The sequence below is a fragment of the Macaca mulatta genome, chromosome 16 (genome assembly GCF_049350105.2).
Source record: "Macaca mulatta isolate MMU2019108-1 chromosome 16, T2T-MMU8v2.0, whole genome shotgun sequence".
NCBI lineage: Eukaryota > Metazoa > Chordata > Mammalia > Primates > Cercopithecidae > Macaca > Macaca mulatta.
In genome coordinates, this window is record NC_133421.1 from 41,901,390 (window position 1) to 41,919,880 (window position 18,491).

The 18,491-nt window shown below is 43.9% G+C and overlaps 1 protein-coding gene and 1 pseudogene across 2 annotated transcripts; both read right to left on the bottom strand.

The window, feature by feature from the left end:
- Positions 1–293: 293 nt before the first annotated feature.
- Positions 294–12,368, bottom strand: C16H17orf75 (chromosome 16 C17orf75 homolog). Of its 2 annotated transcripts, none has more exons than XM_077969312.1 (10): positions 12,198–12,358; positions 11,398–11,478; positions 10,014–10,139; positions 8,420–8,563; positions 8,109–8,166; positions 5,193–5,219; positions 4,644–4,708; positions 4,336–4,472; positions 3,184–3,287; positions 294–1,730 (listed from the first exon to the last, which is right to left on the bottom strand). In XM_077969312.1, the coding sequence occupies exons 1-10, from the start codon at positions 12,335–12,337 to the stop codon at positions 1,515–1,517; spliced, it is 1,098 nt and encodes a 365-aa protein (XP_077825438.1). In that variant the 5' UTR covers positions 12,338–12,358; the 3' UTR covers positions 294–1,514.
- Positions 12,369–14,146: 1,778 nt separating this feature from the next.
- On the bottom strand, positions 14,147–14,640 carry LOC144335560 (putative oocyte-secreted protein 1 homolog; annotated as a pseudogene).
- Positions 14,641–18,491: the final 3,851 nt, after the last annotated feature.

An 18,491-nucleotide genomic window follows, 5' to 3' on the forward strand; every position in this document is an offset into this window, starting at 1 on the left:
TACTTCGATTTCTTTCTATACTACCTACAATCCAAGTTATTAAAGTTTAAAACTATATGAAAGCATTTATGAAGATCCTGAATTGTATTTCTCATTAAAGGAAAAGAAATGCTTGGTGAGTCATGTCCCGAGGCTTACGTAGAGGAAAAACCAGAAGGCCATTGTCAGTCATTTTGAAAGTTAAAACTCAGCACTTAATGTGAATTTAGATCCATTTAAGAAAGGATTCCTCAGTTTTATGGGTTTGTGCTTCTCTGAGCATCCTCAGGGAAGTGAGAACACAAGACTTCTTCTGTTCTTCTAAGCAAAAATCATTATCAAATGAATTTATTAAAGAGCTATGCCGAGCAAATTGCAATTGTAGGTGTGTAGCTACATAGGCTTCCATGGGAATTGTAAATGGCTAGCTGAGGGCACTTTCAATTGATTCAGAGTAAAACAATCTGAGGCTGGTAACAAATGTACAAAAAACTAAAATCAATGAGTCACTCTAATATGAAGAACCTGTTTGCATTCCTTATGTTACAGTTTGCTTGTAAACTGTATGTATTTTGTTTCTTTTCTCAACACTGTTTTAAAACTCCAGCATTTTCACCTAAAAGAAAACACAGGCTCTTCATAAATACCTGTGAACAAATAAATGAAATGGTGACTGGGGGCGATTTCTGCAGTAGCTTTCTCTCAAAGATAATGTTTTATCTTGAAGCTAGTGCATCGATTTTTAAAGCTCATTTAATTTTCTACATACTCAGGATTTGCATATTGACTTAAAATCTTGACTATCATCCATGCCATTATCAACTAGACAAAAAAATGTATCAAGCACCCACAGGATGCACAGATCTATCTCTGAAATGGTGTAGTGGTATTAATGTGTTCTAAGACTAGGATTACATTTTGTTTTTTTAAAGCTACAATCCATTGAAAAGGAAGTATTATGGTTTTTCTAAATACTGTAGCAGACTCAGGCTTTTCCTGAGAAAAGCCACAAACAAAATCATCTCTGAAATTTTTTAAGCAACAGCTTCCTGAAGCCTGGAATTTACGGGGCCAGTGAGACACTAAAATTCCACAACTCTCACATATGTATCTACCTACGGCTCAGTGAAGAAAATTCCACAACTCTCACATACATGTCTATCTAGGACTCAGTGAAGAAAATTCCACAACTCTCACATACGCGTCTGTCCAGGACTCAGTGAAGAAAATTCCACAACTCTCACATACATGTCTATCTAGGACTCAGTGAAGAAAATTCCACAACTCTCACATACGCGTCTGTCCAGGACTCAGTGAAGAAAATTCCACAACTCTCACATACGCATCTGTCCAGGACTCATTTGAAGATGTTCCTCAGATTTTTGTTTAAGTTAAATTGGTAAAATACGAAAAGAAAATCTGGATTGAGTTTCAAATCATCTTAAATAGCAATCCTATGAACAATTATAACTGCAATTTCAAACACTAAGACTTAAATATATCACTTGATCATACAATTATCTGAAAACATATGATCAAAAACTTTGGTCAAGAGCTTCTTTCATGAATTCTTCAAGGACAGCTACCACATTTTTGGCTTCAGGCATTTCTTCATGTTCCACTTTAACAATCTTCAAAAGTATATCTCCGCTACCACAGTTCTTTAGGAACATGTAACATTTAAACAAAGCATAATGATTCATTTCTGCCTGTCGGATAAATCTCTTCAAATTGTTTGTGTCTTGTATGGCCTAGAAAAAGATTACCCAGTTAAAAATGTGTTCAGTGAAATAATAATGAAGCTAAAAAAAATAACTCCTATCCAGCTGAGAACTCAACATATCTTCCTGAATTGTTTGCTTTTCATATTACATATTTCCAAAATTTACAGTGCAGTATGCTTTGCCCTTGGTAGAAGAAAATCTCTCTGTTTTTTTCTTGTTTCGCTCTTGTTGCCCAGGCTGGAGTACAATGGCTCGATCTTGGAGTTTGTACTCCGCCTCCTGGGTTCAAGTGATTTTCCTGCCTCAGCCTCTGAAGTAGCTGGGACTACAGGTGTGCGCCACCACACCCGGCTAATTTTGTATTTTTAGTAGAGACAGGGTTTCACCATGTTGGCCAGGCTGGTCTCAAACTTCTGACCTCAAGTGATCCACCCGCCTCAGCCTCCCAAAGTGTTGGAATTACAGGCGTGAGCCACTACGCCCAGCTGAAAATCTCTTATATGAAGTAAAAATACTTTAAAATAATCTCCTGCCTAGCATGGTGGCTCATGGCTGTAATCCCAACACTTTGGGAGCCCCAGGCAAAAGGATTGCTTAAGGGCCGGTAGTTTGAGACTAGCCTGGGCAACACAGTGAGATCCCATCTCTACAAAAAATAAAATAATTAGCCGAGTGTGGTGGTGCACACCTGTAGTTTCAGCTACTCAGGAGGCTGAGACAGGAAGATTGCTTGAACCCAGGAGGTTAAGGCTGCAGTGAGCCATTATTGCACCACTGCACTCCAGCCTGAGTGAGAGAGTAATATTCTGTCTCTTTAAAACAAACAAAACTCCTAAATAAGGTGACAACAAGTCGCCATCAGAATTCTTTTTTTTTTTTTTTTTTTTAGACAAAGTCTCACTCTGTCACCCAGGCCAGAGTGCAGTGGCATAATCTGGGCTCATTGCAACCTCTGCCTCCTGGGTTCAAGCAATTTTCATGCCTCAGCTTCCTGACATAGCTGGGATAACAGGCAGGTGCCACAATGCCCAGCTAATTTTTGTAATTTTAGTAGAGACAGGGTTTTGCCATGTTGACCAGGCTGGTCTTGAACTCCTGGCCTCAAGCAGTCCACCTGCCATGGTCTCCCAAAGTGCTGGGATTACAGGCGTGAGCCACCGCGCCCAGCCCCCAACAGAATTTTGAAAACTTAGGCACTGAACCACTTTTTTTGTGCTTTGCAACTAAGATAAGTCACAAATTGTGACCAAGACTGATGTTCCTTAAATATAAGCAAGCATTCAACCCAATTTATTAGAAATGATATGTATACAGAAGCTACCAAAAACTAAAGTAAGTGTCTTCTGATAATTCCAGTTTTGAGAACATCCTAATTAACAAGCATCACAGCTATAAAGCAAGTTTGTTACTCTGTCACTGGTACTAATTAAAATTCAGACAAAAATTTCATGTGCGACTTGGCACACAGCCAACTAATTACCTTTAGTTTAAAGTTCTCCAGTACTTGTCGGAAAAGAAAAGGGTTACCTCCTTCAGCACCATTTAAAAAAGCTTGCATCCAATCCTCACAAAACCGGTTACTTCCTATAAAACATTTCAGAGAGACTAAATAAAATGAAATTTTACAAAGCTTTATTTATTTATTTCAGACAGAGTTTCGCTCTTGTTGCCCAGGCTGGAGTGCAATGGCATGATCTTGGCTCACTGCAACCTCCGCCTCCTGGATTGAAGTGATTCTCCTGCCTCAGCCTCCTGAGTAGCTGGGATTACAGGTGCCTGCCACCATGCCTGGCTAATTTTTTTGTATTTTTAGTAGAGACAGGGTTTCACAATATTGGCCAGGCTGGTCTCGAACTCCTGACCTCCGATCCACCTGCCTCAGCCTCCCAAAGTGCTGGGATTACAGCTGTGAGCCACCACGCCCGACTCATTTATTTATATATAAAACATCTATAATTAATTATTTAAGACTTGTATAATGGCCTAAAAAAAATGGTGTGCTCACCACATGGCTAAGGAATACCAAAATGGCTGAAGCCCCCTGTATGCCCCTTCCCAATCACATCCCCCTTCCTTTCCCATCAGAAAGCATGATCATTCCCACAGACGTCTGTCTTTAAACTTTTCCCATATACCTTTGTGTGTGCCAGCCTTATCTACATTATTCTGCATATGTTAAAACTTTTATGTATTTTTTCTTTTATGGTTATTTCACTAAATAGTATGTTTGAGAGCTATATTGACACAAGTAGCTCTAGTTCATTCATTTTCACTGCTCTGTTATATTCCATTGCATGAATATAGCAGTTTATCAGTTTTCCTGTTGATAAACACTTAAATTGCTTCCAATTCCTTCCTTTTTTCAAATAATGCCTTTATGGACATTTTAAAATTCGTCTCCTTGTGTACACATACTAGAATTTCTTTATGTACTAGGCGTGGAATTGCTAGGCATAGCATGATTTCCATGTTTCTAGAATTATATTGTTTTCAGCAAGTGGTTTCTCATTGTTTGAGATAACCATGTAAAACTGCGCAAGGCAGGAAGAATAAGGTTGTATCATATGCTCTCAGTGCAAAGATGGGGACTCGCAAGAGATGTAGGAAGGCTGCTTCAGAGGTTGTAGCTCACCTGCATTGCAGAACTGAGGCTGGGAGCTGCTGCAATCGATGACCACAGACTTATGTTGCTCCTCTGTCATGGCCATGCACAAAGAAGTCATGGTGCCTTCATGAATAAGTCCTTGAAGACTGGCCACACTCAGAAACCTGCCACACACACAAGTCCATTTCCACAAACAATATTGCAGGACGGAAGGGTGAAAACAAATTTATTTTGCACTAGGCTGGTGGGGAAGGGATGGGAGGAGCAGTTTACAAACATAGATGTCAATCTTGCTGTGGAAAATCTTTTCTCTTTGAAAAAACTGTGTTCTTTACCTGTTAATGTCTCTCTTTGTTTTTTCATCTGATTCTTTAACTTCAACAGGAGTATAACTCAAAGCCTATGAGAGAAAAATGAAACCTGATTGGTATATATATTCCAGTTTTTCTTGAGCAGCTACTCATGACTAAATGTCCCTATAAGTCCCTACCACACTGGACAACGATTGACGGGCACTGGTCACAAACTCTCCAGAGCCTTGTTCAGCCACTGCTCATTAACATTTTATAGAATCAAAATTGCTTTGGATTTTTGTTTACCTTTTCAAATTGTTTTGGAAACTATACCTTTCCCAGATGACTTTGAAAAGTAATTATTTTAAAATGTTTTATCCTATTAGGAAGACTTAGCATTTGAAATCCAACTCTACCTTAGTAATATCACTTTCTAGATCTGAGAAAATAAAGTGTGGTCTATCTTGATAGCAAGCGTAGTTTCAATATTTGGGGAGGGATGGGAGTCATACTCGGAGAAAATCAGTATGTTTCTAAATGATCCAAAGTGATTCTCAGTTAAGGAAATGCTCTCGTTTGGGCAGTACTTACAGCATGTAGCAGAAAGGTAAGCTTTTCCTGAAAGAGAAGAACAACCCTTTGGATTGGGCATACAACATCCTCAAACCAGCTGCTCAGATAGGACTTTCTGTGACTCTCCAGGCCCCTTTCCTAAATCAAGAAAGAATGCCATTTGCTTTAATAGAAGCCTTCCCTTTAGTGGACTTCATATTTTCTTCATCATGTCCTTGATGGTAAAAAAGACCAGGATAGATACCTCCCTTTTTAAAGCTAACACCACCAATTCAAAAAAAGAAACTGCGATATATCTTTCCTGGCTTGTTGGGCAGGGTGAGGATTAATTCTGTGCTGAATTTATTTAAAACACACCAAGAAATACATTCTATAAAATGAAGAGACTGAATTAATAGGGTTCCATGCTATTTCTTCACAGGGAAGAGTTGGGCATTCACATGCCCCTGTCCTCCCACGATACTGTGCACTCAATGGAGATACTCACTCAATAATCCTCATTTCCCCAGCACTTGCGGTACAGTGTCTAAAACATGTATAGTATGAGCTTATTAAGTGCCTATTGAATGACTAAAGGCATGTAGATACAGAATTCATTCGTATTCAGAATGTGAACAGGGAAGGATACAAGTAACTCATCAAAGCACTCCACCCCACTTCAGATGTCAGGCATGCTGCCATGAGCACATCTGGCTTTCTAGGCTATGCTGCTCCCTAAAGACCAGTGTCACACAGGAAGAGCTCTAGTCTGGGAGAACAGCTCTATTAGACTTGCATCCCTTGCTCACTCCTGCACTATCCCTTCCTCTCTCCTGCAGTATCTTCTAAGTATGTGAAAAGTAAAACTACTACTATATATGTAATAGGTTGTAAATTTGTGAGAGTCATGACTAACAACTGCTACAAGCTGAAAGCAGTTTTTGTTTGCTTTTTTGGGACAAGGTGTCACTCTGTCATCCAGGCTGGAGTGCAGTGGTGCGATCATAGCTACTGCAGCCTCAACTTCCCAGGCTCAAGCGATCCTCCCACCTCAGCTTTCCAAGTAGCTAGGACCACAGGTGCGTGCCACCATGTCTGGCTAATTTTTGTATTTTTTGTAGAGAAGGGGTTTCACCTTGTTGCTCAGGCTGGTCTTGAACTCCTGGGCTCAAGTGATCTGCCCGCTTCAGCCTCTCAAAGTGCTGAGATTACAGGTGTGAGCCACCACACCCAGCCAGTTTTTCAAAGGTTTGAATAAGTTGATATGGATATGCCTAATTCATAAAAGATCAATTAATGAAAATAGAATGTTTTTAAGAATCTTTGATGTTGAGTTCAAGAACAGCCATACTATTGCATAGCATGTCTTTGTGCCAGAGGCTGCATGGACCACTACTTCTGACCATAATACAAATCTTATATGCCTAGAAATCAGGAAAAGGACATCCTCTTCCTCGCCAGGCATGTTACTACATGCCATTGAATAGATCAAATTTTTCTTTCTTTTTTTTTTTTTTTGAGACGGAGTCTCGCTCCGTCCCCCAGGCTGGAGTGCAGTGGCGCGATCTCAGCTCACTGCAAGCTCCGCCTCCCGGGTTCACGCCATTCTCCTGCCTCAGCCTCCTGCGTAGCTGGGACTACAGGCACCTGCCACCGCGCCCGGGCTAATTTTTTGTATTTTTAGTAGAGACGGGGTTTCACCGTGGTCTCAATCTCCTGACCTTGTGATCCGCCCGCCTCAGCCTCCCAAAGTGCTGGGATTACAGGCATGAGCCACCGCGCCCGGCTAGATCAAATTTTTCATAGATACAAAACATCAGAAGTAGTCTTGTGAAACTTTCAGCACTTACAGAACTATGTTCCCTGTATCCCTTTAAAATCACCTGTGCTGGGTGTGGTGGCTCACACCTGTAATCCCAGCATTTTGGGAGGCTGAGGCAGGTGGATTACTTGAGCTCAGGAGTTCAAGACAAGCCTGGGCAAAATGGCAAAACCCCACCTCTACCAAAAATACAATTATCTGGGCATGGTGGTGCATGCCTGTGGTATCAGCTACTTGGGAGGCTGAGGTGGGAGGATCACTGAAGCCCAGAAAAGGCTGCAGTAAGCCATGATCGTGCCACTGCACTCCAGCCTGGGTGATAGAGTGAGACCCTATCTCAAAAAATAAAAAAGAAAAAGAAAAGAAAAAAGAAAAAGAAACCACCTATAGGCCAGGCACAATGGCTTGCATCTGTAATCTCAGCACTTTGGGTGGCTGCGTTGGGAGGATTGCTTGAGGCCAGGAATCCTAGACCAGCCTGGGCAACAAAGTGAGACCCCCATCTCGACAAAAAATACCAAAAGTTAACCAGGAGTGTTGGTATCTGCCTGTAGTCCCAGCTATTTGGGAGGCTGAGGCGAGAAGATTGCTTGAGCCCCAAGAGGCTGAGGCTGCAGTGAGCCTGATCGCACCACTGCCCTGCAGCTTGGGCAACAAAGCAAGACCCTGTCTTAAAAAAAAAAAAAAAAAAAGTCACCTCTCTACCAGCTCACAAAGTGGCAAGTTTCTAGAATATAGGTGTCTTTGTGTCTATATGATTTGACAAGTAGAGCAATCACAGTATATTAATCATTTCAGTCTTTATTTTTTTAATTCTTTTGAGACGGAGTCTCACTCTGTTGCTCAGGCTGGAGTGCAGTGGTGCGATCTCGGCTCACTGAAACCTCTGCCTCCCGGGTTCAAGTGATTCGCCTGCCTCAGCCTCCTGAGTAGCTGGGATTACAGGCACCCGCTACCATGCCCGGCTAATTTTTCCATTTTTAGTAGAGTCGAGGTTTCATCATATTGACCAGGCTGGTCTCTGACCTTGTGATCTGCCCACCTCGGCCTCCCGAAGTGCTGGGATTACAGGTGTGAGCCACTGAGCCTGGCCCCATTTCAGTCTTTAAAAACCATTAAGTCAGTCACCTTACCTCACAATTCATGTTATTTTTCAGCCCTTGAACGTACTTGTCCAATTCAAGCCTGAAAGTATGTTCTTAAGGAAGCAATAAAGGATGAATAATGAAGACAGTATTTTGTCTCTCAACGAGAAATATAAAATCTCTCAAATAATGTGAGCTGCAAATGCAAGCAAGCCAAGGCAAAATGGCCACATGAAGGTATGAAATTCAACTAAATACACGAGGAGTAGAAAAGCTTTTTGGAGGTTGGTAGTAATAGTCTTCCACCTGCCTTCCCATGTTTTTCTTCCTGATGTTCTCAAAAACCAAAGAAAGGATATAGCTCAAGTCCTTTTTCAGACCCTCCTAAAAAACAGACCACATATTCTGAAGGGTTATGTTCAGAGTCTGTCATTACTGTTTCAGGAAGCAATTTTTCATTTTGGAAAAGGCAGTAATAACAACCAACTCGGTAACCTGGAATTCTAGAAAAGAAAGAAAATGCAAAATGCATTATTTTGGTTACTCATGCATCTATAATTTTGTGGACTGCTCTGAATTTCGGTCATCTTGATCTGGCAACACCATTAAACTGCCCACTAACTCAGAGATTCCCAGACTTCTTGTTGGTGTGCTTGTAGCAGCAAAGAAAAACGAATGTATACCCTGGAGGGCTTTAGTTAAAGCAGCCACTACCATACATGAAATTTCTTTGAATTCTCCTGTCTTACGTGAAGAATTCACACAAATTTCACTCTAGTTCATACCCACGTTTATATTTTTAAAAAAAGCATGTTCTCCCCTCTCCCAAACTTTTACAAATTGATGTTTCAGGCAGATGTGCCTGAAGGTGGCCTCATCCTTGGGATGTGGCCTCAAACTCCTGAGGGAACCTGTATGCTAACTTCACGGCCTGAGTTGAACTATAATTAAGAGGTGTAATGGAGGCTGGACGTGGTGGCTCACACCTGTAATCCCAGCACTTTGGGAGGCCAAGGCAAGTGAATCACCTGAGGTCAGGAGTATGAGACCAGCCTGGCCAACATGGTGAAATCCCATCTCTACTAAAAATATAAAAAGTAGCCAGGTGTGGTGGTGCATGCCTGTAATCCCAGCTATTCGGGATGCTGAGGCAGGAGAATTGCTTGAACTAGGGAGGTGGAGGTTGCAGTGAGCCAAGATCAGACTACTGTACTCCAGCCTGGGCAACAGAATGAATCTCTGTTTAAAAAAAAGAAAAAAAAAAAAAATAGAGGTGTAATGGAAAGACAGTTGGAATTGAACTAAGAATGCTCATGTTTAAGCCTGAACTCCATCAATTTGACCAGCCTCATGACCTGAGCTTACATAAACTTCTCTGAGTTTATTTCCTCATCTGAAAATGAAAATAAAAGTACCTGCTATATTTCCCCTTTGTAAGGAAAACTACAAAAGTTTGTGAAAATACTTTAGAAACTGTATACAAATTTAGTTTTAATAATCAACTCTTTCTTCTAAGTACAAAACTTACTAGTCTGGGCAACATAGTGGGATGCCATTTCTACAAAAAAAAAAATTTAAAAATTAGTTGGGCATAGTTGTGCCTGCCTGCAGTCCCAGATACTTGGGAGGCTGAGGTGAGAGGATTGCTTAAGCCCAGGAGTCAAGGCTGCAGTGAGCTGTAATCACGCCACTGCACTCCAGCTTGGGCAACAAAGCAAGACCTTGTCTCAAAAAAATAAGCTAATTAAATAAAGTGCAATTGCGTGCCAGGGTCTCTGCCATTCAATTAATTCCATTCCACAAATGTTTATGTGTGAGGCCCAGTGCTCGGGCTGCCAGAGAACAAAGACAAATTCTGCAGGTCTAGTAGGAGCTGATCTTTTGGAGTTTCTCATCACTTCTCATATTTAGTTCAGAAACAAAAACTCAGGACACAGCACATTTTGCACTTACTTCAGCTCCACAGATGCAACATTACCCAGCCCTTCAAAGACTGCACCTTTTGAAAGACGCTTAGCAATAAAACTGCGCAGCTCTGGCTCCACTTCGGATGGTAGATTAGTATCCGCCAAGGAGAGGCTTGACAAATGAAAGACACACATTCTTTACCAGTGGACTAGTGTATTCACACCCATTAAGTCAGACAGAATGGTACCAAAGCCAGGGGCTCTTTTAAGGACGGGGGAAAGCTGTCCTTATAAATCCTATTGGTGAAGCTCCTAGGAATGTATGTCACTAAGTATGATCTACCTCATCAAATAGCTTAAAATATTCCTATCTTTCCAGCTCATTCTCTCCAGTACTGTGACTCCACTGGAACCCCCAATCCACTGACCCTACCTCTTTTTCACAGTCTCTCAAGTTTCTCATCTCATTTCCCTCCTTATTCCACCTTAATTCCATGGTCAGTCATTATAATCACACCCCTGCACACATTCTTATCTTTTTTATCTTTCAACTTCATTGAGGTATAATTGATGATTTAAAATTTTCAGGGCTGGGACCGGGCGCAGTGGCTCATGCCTATAATCCCAGCACTTTGGGAGGTTGAGGTGGGTGGACCACGAGGTCAGGAGATTGAGATCATCCTGGCTAACACAGTGAAACCCGTCTCTACTAAAAAAATACAAAAAAATTAGCCAGGCATGGTGGTGGGTGCCGGTAGTCCCAGCTACTCGGGAGGCTGAGGCAGAAGAATGGCCTGAACCCGGGAGGCGGAGCTTGCAGTGAGCCGAGATCGTGCCACTGCACTCCAGCCTGGCCAACAGAGGGAGACTGTCTCAAAAAACAACAACAACAACAACAAAAATTTCAGGACTGGGCAAGGTGGCTCATGCCTGTAATCCCAACACTTTGGGAGGCAGAAGTGGGCAGATCACTTCAGTCCAGGAGTTCAAGACTAGACTGGGCAACATGGCGTATTTCTCTATCAGAAATACAAAAATTAGCCAGGCGTGGCGGTCAGTAGTCCCAGATACTGGGGAGGCTGTAGTGAGAGGATCACCTGAGGCTGGGGAGGTTGATGCTGCAGCGAGCCAAGATCATGCCACTGCACTCCAACCTGGGCAGCAGAGCAAGACCCGGTCTCAATTTAAAAGGAAAAAAAAAAGGATTTCTTTCTAGCTAATCACCAAGCACAAGTATGTGGATTTGTTTGTCCCAGCCTTGAATGAACCAGCCAATGAGGAAATCAGGATGAGGTTCCTAGGGGACAGGAGGAATTGATGGTTTGACTCAGGGAAAGCTCAGTGGAAGTAGAGTACCCACTGACATGCACAGGCCAGAGATACAGGGAAGATAAAAGCACATGCATGAATTACAGTGAAGCTCTTTTTACCTGAAATCATCACCAGAGGGAGTTTCTGCATTTGTGCCACTTGGGCTTCCGTCATCACTGTCCCCTCGTTGCTGTGCCAATCTGCAAGCCACAAAACCAATAGTGCTATCAATTGTGGGCTCTAAACCAAGAGGCGTATGGGGGCCTTGCAAGCAGGGTAAGGCAAGGAGTCAACTAAAAATGCTGCAAGGTGGAAGTGCACTGCCTATCCTCATGACAAGGAAAACCCATACAGCAGTGCTGACAAGAGCCCCTTCTCTCTCCAGGCCACCTAAGGGATGGAGGAAAGGCTAAATACCCAGAAGGTTCAAGGAGACTCCTTTAAAAACCAAACTTGACAGGGCCAAGAAGGTTCCAGGAAAGTCAGTCAGGAGAAGGGAAAAGAGGAAGCAAGAACAGAGGAAAACCAGAGGGTGGGGACGGGGGTGTGTGTGACAGAAATGGGAGAAAGTGGGGAGATAATGACAGAAAGGAGAGGGGACGGGAACTGAAATTATTGAGCGTGCGGGGCACTGCGCTAAACAAAGGGCAGCCGCAGAGTAAGGAGCTGGGATGATATAGGGGCAGATGAAGGGCACAGGCATAGTTGGGCCAGGCATACAAGTCCACGATGGGGGCTGGGAAGAGCAGCGTGAGGCAAGGAGCGCCCTTCAGGCCAGAGACCTTGGCTGGGAGAGGAGAAGATGGCTTTTAGGAGCGGCCGGGCCGCCGGGCCGGGGGTGGGGTGCAAGGCCGGGCGGCGGGCCGGGGGCGGGGCCGCAGGGGCAGGCGGGCTGGCAGGCCGAGCTGGGCGCCAGCACCTGCTTCCGCGGTAGCTGTAAAGACAGTAGTGGCTGCTGGACGGCGGCTCGAGTCTCCGCTCCTCGGCTGAGCCTCCCTCCTCGCTACTCTCTAGCTCCTTTTCATCTCCATCCAGCGATTCCTGCAAGGAGGGGAGCATCGCGACGGCCTCTGGGTGGCCCTGTGTCTCCGCCAAACCGCTCCCCTGCTGCCGTGCAGCCGTCAGTATCCGGGCTCGTCCGGCTCCCGGCTCTCGCACACCTGCGTTCCGCTGGTTTTCCCGGGTTCGCAGGCAAAGACTGCCCTGGAAAGGGAGGCTTTTCACCCCACAGGGGCTGACAGGCGTACTGAGTTCGCCTTTACTGAAAAACTTTTACCATTTATTTTGAACTTATTTTCCTTTGAGTCGTCTAGGAAACTTACTATGTGATGAGGGTGGCACAACTGCCTAGCCACATGGAAAAGAATAAGGCTACTTGTCTGCCTCCTTGTTCGCGTGCCAGCACGCACAGACACCCGTTCGATAAAAAAGTTAAGAATTTAAAATGAATTTTGTTAAAGTGAAAATATGGGATAATGTTAATTCTTGAAGTTAAGGAGGTCTTTCCAAACATAATAAAACAGAAATCATACAGGAAAACGTTTTAAAAATCTGACTATGTAAAAACTAAAAGGCCGGTCACGGTGGCTCACGCCTGTAATCCCAGTGCTTTGGGAGACCGACGCAGGCGGATCACTTGAGGTCAGGAGTTCAAGACCAGCCTGGGCAACATGGTGAAACTCTGTCTCTACCAAAAGTACAAAAAATTAGCCAGGCGTGGTGGTTCACGCCTGTAATCCCAGCAGCCCTTCCAGTCTCTGCCCATTACCCAGTTCTAACACCAATTCACATTTTCAGGTGTTTGTTTCTGCAACACCCTATTCTCCAGTACCAGTTTTCTGTCTCAGTTCATTTTATGATGTTATAAAAGGATACCAAAGAGTGGGCAATTTATAATCACCTCTTAAAGGCCCCACTTCTTAATAGTCTTACAATGGCAGTTAAATTTCAACATGAATTTGGGAGTGGACAAACACTTAAACCATAGCACCACGTGAAGGAGGAGGCAGACTGCAGTGATGTGTCTACAAACCAAGGAATGTCAGGGATTAATGGTCATCACCAGAAGCTAGGAGAGGACATGGAACAGATTCTCCACTAGAGGCTTCAAGAGAGTATGTCCCCACCAGCACCTCCATGTCAACTTCTAGCATCCAGAACTGTGAAACAATACATTTCCATTGTTTTAAGCCACCGTGTGTGTGCATGTGTTTTGTATTTTTTTTTAGTAGTACAAACTTTATTCATAAATAAAACTTCATAAAGTTAAAAGCAGGGGCAGTTCCTACTTTAAAAAGGGAATACTGGAAGGCAGCCTGCCATTTTATTTAAAATTACAAGTTAGGTTTTTCAGATGGATAACAGTTGAGATCATTAAATCCCCTTCCTGCTTCTCAGATTTTCACAAAATAGCACATTAAATCCTCAGTCCTAAGCAATCCCAGCAGAGATTCCAAATTGCCTCTCAATATCAAAGTGGATAGCACAGTTTCTTCTCTTGCAATAAGGGTACTCATTTGATGAACAAGGGAGTATAGCAGTCACATTCTTTTTTTTTTTTTTTTTTTTTTTTTTTTTTTTTTTTTTGAGACGGAGTCTCACGCTGTTGCCCAGGCTGGAGTGCAGTGGCGCGGTCTCGGCTCACTGCAAGCTCCGCCTCCCGGGTTCCCGCCATTCTCCTGCCTCAGCCTCCTGAGTAGCTGGGACTACAGGCGCCCGCCACCGCGCCCGGCTAATTTTTTGTATTTTTAGTAGAGACGGGGTTTCACTGTGGTCTCGATCTCCTGACCTTGTGATCCGCCCGCCTCGGCCTCCCAAAGTGCTGGGATTACAGGCTTGAGCCACCGTGCCCGGCCAGCAGTCACATTCTTAAAAGATTGTGTTGCAGAAGTTACTGCCATGTCTTCATTCACAATGTGTATCCTCACCTCTATCTCCCATTTAGTAACATTGTCAGTTTCCTTATCTCTCATTTCAACTACATTTAAAAGAGGATTCTAATTGCGGACAACACACGACAGAGGCATTTCAGATCGGACAGTAGTCTCTTGAGATACACTTGATTTTAGTTTTAAGCAGAACTTCCTGGAGAGGTTAAGTTACAATACCACAGTCACGAGGATGGTAGAAAAACTCATAGTAGATATTTGGCAAAACATAGGTTACAAGGCAACCACCTCCTAGAAACACTTCATCGGGGTTCATATACAAATTGTGAAATATCATGGGTTTAATCCTGGCACAGAACCAAAACTGGGTGCATGATACTTGAATAGCTGACCAGTCCCCAGCACAGGTCCATATCAAGGAATGGAGAAAAAAGAGCCCTTTTAACCCCAAAATGGTCTTCATTTGCCCGGACTGAAAACCAAATCTCACTCAGGAAACAGCTGTATTTTTATTTTTTATAGAGACAGGGTAGAAAGAAAGAAAGAAAGAAAGAAAGAAAGAAAGAAAGAAGGAAGGAAGGAAGGAAGGAAGGAAGGAAGGAAGGAAGGAAGGAAGGAAGGAAAGAAAGAAAGAAAGAAACTAATACAGAGTCCCCACAACAACCCTTTCTTCTATTCCAATCTGGATTTCTTCACATTCTTCCCTGTTAATCCCATTTTCTTCTAGATTATGGTTTATTCTCTTAATTTGCTTTAATCAAATCAAGAGGCAGGAGAATCACCTGATCCTGGAAGGCAGAGGCTGCAGTGAGCCAAGATCGTGCCACTGCTCTCCAGCCTGGGCAACAGAGCGAGACTACGTCTTGTCGGGGGGCGGGGGAAGAAAGAAATAGAATTTTAGACTGATATGATTGGACATTGAATTCTAGGTTGAAAAGAATTACCCCAGCCGGGTGCAGTGGCTCACACCTGTAATCCCAGCACTTTGGGAGGCTGAGGCAGGTGGATCACCTGAGGTCACGAGTTCAAGACCAGCCTGGCAAACCTGGTGAAACTCTGTCTCTACTAAAAAATATAAAAATTATCCAGGCGTGGTGGCACACACCTGTAGTCCCAGATACTCGGGAGTCTGAGGCAGAAGAATCCCCATGTTGGTCAGGCTGGTCTCGAACTCCTGACCTCGTGATCCGCCCTCCTCGGCCTCCCAAAGTGCTGGGATTATAGGCATAAGCCATGACCGTGACCGGCCCAAATCAGTCATTTCTCCAAGAACCTCAGGTTACTGGAGAATGGTATTATAAACCAAGACCCGGGGGCAAAGTATGCTTGCTATGGGGCATTATTGCTTCTAGGCCCTCTCAGCTGATAAGACAAGGAAATACATGTATCTATACTAACTTGAGTATATACCCATATCCATAAATATTTCTCTGTGTATCTATTTTAAAATAAACATGAGTTCATACTGGTGTCTCCAGCCCTAATCCATGGCCACATGGATCATTCTAGCCTCCTCCCCTTGCTTATCTATAAACCCACTACAACGAGAGGCACAGCATGGTAGCTCATGCCTGTAATCTCAACACTTTGAGAAGCTAAGACAGAAGGATCACTTGAGCCCAGGAGTTCAAGACCAGCCTGGACAACAAAGCAAGACCTTATCTCGACAAAAAATAAAAAAATTAGCAAGGCATGGTGGCATGGCCCTGTAGTCCCTGCTACTTGGTGGGCTGAGGTGTGAGGATCCATTGAGCCCAGAAGATCGAGGCTGCAGTGTGCTACGATTGCATCACTGCACTCTACCATTCTGGGCCACCGAAACCCAGCTAATTTTTATTTTCATAGAGAATAGGATATTGCTTTGTTGCCCAGGCTTGCCTTAAACTTTTGGCTTCAAGTGATTCTCCCACCTCAGCCTCCCAAAGTGCTGGGAATGATCTAGCCCACCAGGCCTTCTTTAATTTCTAACAGCATTTTTTTTTTTTTTTTTGAGACAGAGTCTCTGTCTGTCGCCAGGCTGGAGTGCAGTGGCGCAATCTTGGCTCACTGCAACCTCTGCCTCCTGGGTTCAAGTGATTCTCCTGCCTCAGCCTCCCAAGTAGCTGGGACTACAGGCACACGCCACCTCGCCCAGCCAATTTTTGTATTTTTAGCAGAGACAGGGTTTCACCATGTTGGCCAGGATGGTCTCTCTCTTGACCTTAAGTGATCCGCCCACCTAAGCCTCCCAACTAACAGCAATATTTTATTGCTTTCATAGTAAAAGTGTTTTAATCTGTTTGTGGTGCTATAACAATACACTACAGACTGGGGAATTTATGAGTAACAGAATTGTATTTCTTTTCTTTTTTTTTTTTTTTTGAGATGGAGTCTCACTATGTCGCCAAGGCTGGAGTATAGTCGTGCAATCTCAGCTTACTGCAACCTCCACCTGCAAGGTTCAAGCCTCAGCCTGGGTTCTCCTGCCTCAGCCTCCTGAGTAGCTGGGGTTACAGGTGCCCACCACAATGCCCAGCTAATTTTTGTATTTTTAGTAGAGATGGGATTTTGCCATGTTGGCAAGGCTGGTCTCAAACTCTTGATCTCAGGTGATCCACCCACCTCAGCCTTCCAAAGTGCTGGGATTACAGGCATGAGCCACCACACCTGGCCAGCATTTTATTTCTTTTCTTTTTCTTTTTTTTACCCTGAGATGGAGTTTTGGTCTTATTGCCCAGGCTGGAGTGCAATGGCGCGATCTTGGCTCACTACAACCTCCGCCTCCTGGGTTCAAGCGATTCTCCTGCCTCAGTCTCCCGAGTAGCTGGGATTACAGGCGCCCGCCACCATGCCCAGCTAATTTTTTTTGTACTTTCAGTAGAGACAGGGTTTCATCATGTTGGCCAGGCTGGTCTCGAACTCCTGACCTCAGGTGATCCACCCATCTCAGCCTCCCAGTGTTGGGATTACAGGCGGAAACCACTACGCCCACTGAATTTTATTTTCTTATGGTCTGGAAATTTGGAAATCCAAGATCAAGATATTAGTACTCAGTGTCTGATGAGGGCATTCTTGCTGCATCCTCATTTGGTGGAAGGCAGGAGAGAGTAGAAAGTTTAGTTCCTTCCAGCACTTTAATAAACTCACTAATCCACCCATTTACTCACGATTTAATCACCTGCTAAAGGTCCCACCTCTTAATGCTATCACATTGGTGATTACGTTTCAAGCAGTTGGGGGAATATTCAGCACATTGCAATATGGTTTTGAAGTTTTTCATTTTTTAATTCATTTTTTGATAGAGATGGTCTCACTATGGTACCCAGGCTGATCTCACACTCCTGGCCTCAAGCCACCCTCCTGCCTCGGTCTCCCAAAGCACTGGGATTACAGGCTTGAGCAACTGCACCCAGCCTGAACTTCCTTTTTTTTTTTTTTTTTTTGAGACAGTCTCCCTCTATTGCCCAGGCTGGAGTGCAGTGGTATAATCTTGGCTCACTGCAGCCTCTGCCTCCCAGGTTCAAGTGATTCTCCTGCCTCAGCCTCCCGAGTAGCTGGGGTTACAGGCGTGTCCCACCATGCCTGGCTACTTTTTTTTTTTTTTTTTTTTTTTTTGGTATTTTTAGTAAAGACTGGGTTTCACCATGCTGGCCAGGCTGGTCTCGAACTCCTGACCTCAGGTGATCCACCCACCTCAGCCACCCAGAGTGCTGGGATTACAGGCGTGAGCCACTGCGCCCAGCCTAAACTTATCCTTTAAAATTCAATTCAGCTCCACACTTACTTTGTGCTTTCGGGCAAATTATTCCAGCTCTCTTAAGTCTCTTTTATCTCATCTCTATTAACAAGTTAACAAGTTGAATAATGGCTCCTACCCCAGAGGCTGAGATAAATAATGTTAAAACTTACTACAATGCTTGGCACACGGTAGGTGCTCCATGGATGTCTGCTATTATTTTCTGCTTTTAATAGTAACACATAATTTACATCACTAGTTATTACTATATGCCAAGCTCTGTTCTGAGTGCAGCCAGATGAAGTTTAAGTGCCTTGCCCAAAGTCAGGCAGCTAGGCAGTGGCACTGGTGGACTATGAACCCAAGCACTGGGCTTTTAACCACCTCTCACTTGCATGATCCTCCAGTTGCCCTCTTAGAACTCTTCTGTGCCAGGCCGGGAGCGGTGGCTCAAGCCTGTAATCTCAGCACTTTGGGAGGCCGAGACGGGCGGATCACGAGGTCAGGAGATCGAGACCATCCTAGCTAACACGGTGAAACCCTGTCTCTACTAAAAATATAAAAAAAATAAGCCGGGTGAGGTGGCGGGCGCCTGTAGTCCCAGCTACAC

Excerpts from the sequence above, each read along its gene's own strand:
- C16H17orf75 (XM_077969312.1), bottom strand. The coding sequence starts at position 12,337 with ATGCTCCCCTCCTTGCAGGAATCGCTGGATGGAGATGAAAAGGAGCTA. Across the intron at positions 3,288-4,335 it reads GCCTCAGTTCTGCAATGCAG|GAAGTAACCGGTTTTGTGAG; the intron begins GTGAGCTACAAC and ends AATGTTTTATAG. Across the intron at positions 1,731-3,183 it reads TGGAGAACTTTAAACTAAAG|GCCATACAAGACACAAACAA; the intron begins GTAATTAGTTGG and ends ATCTTTTTCTAG.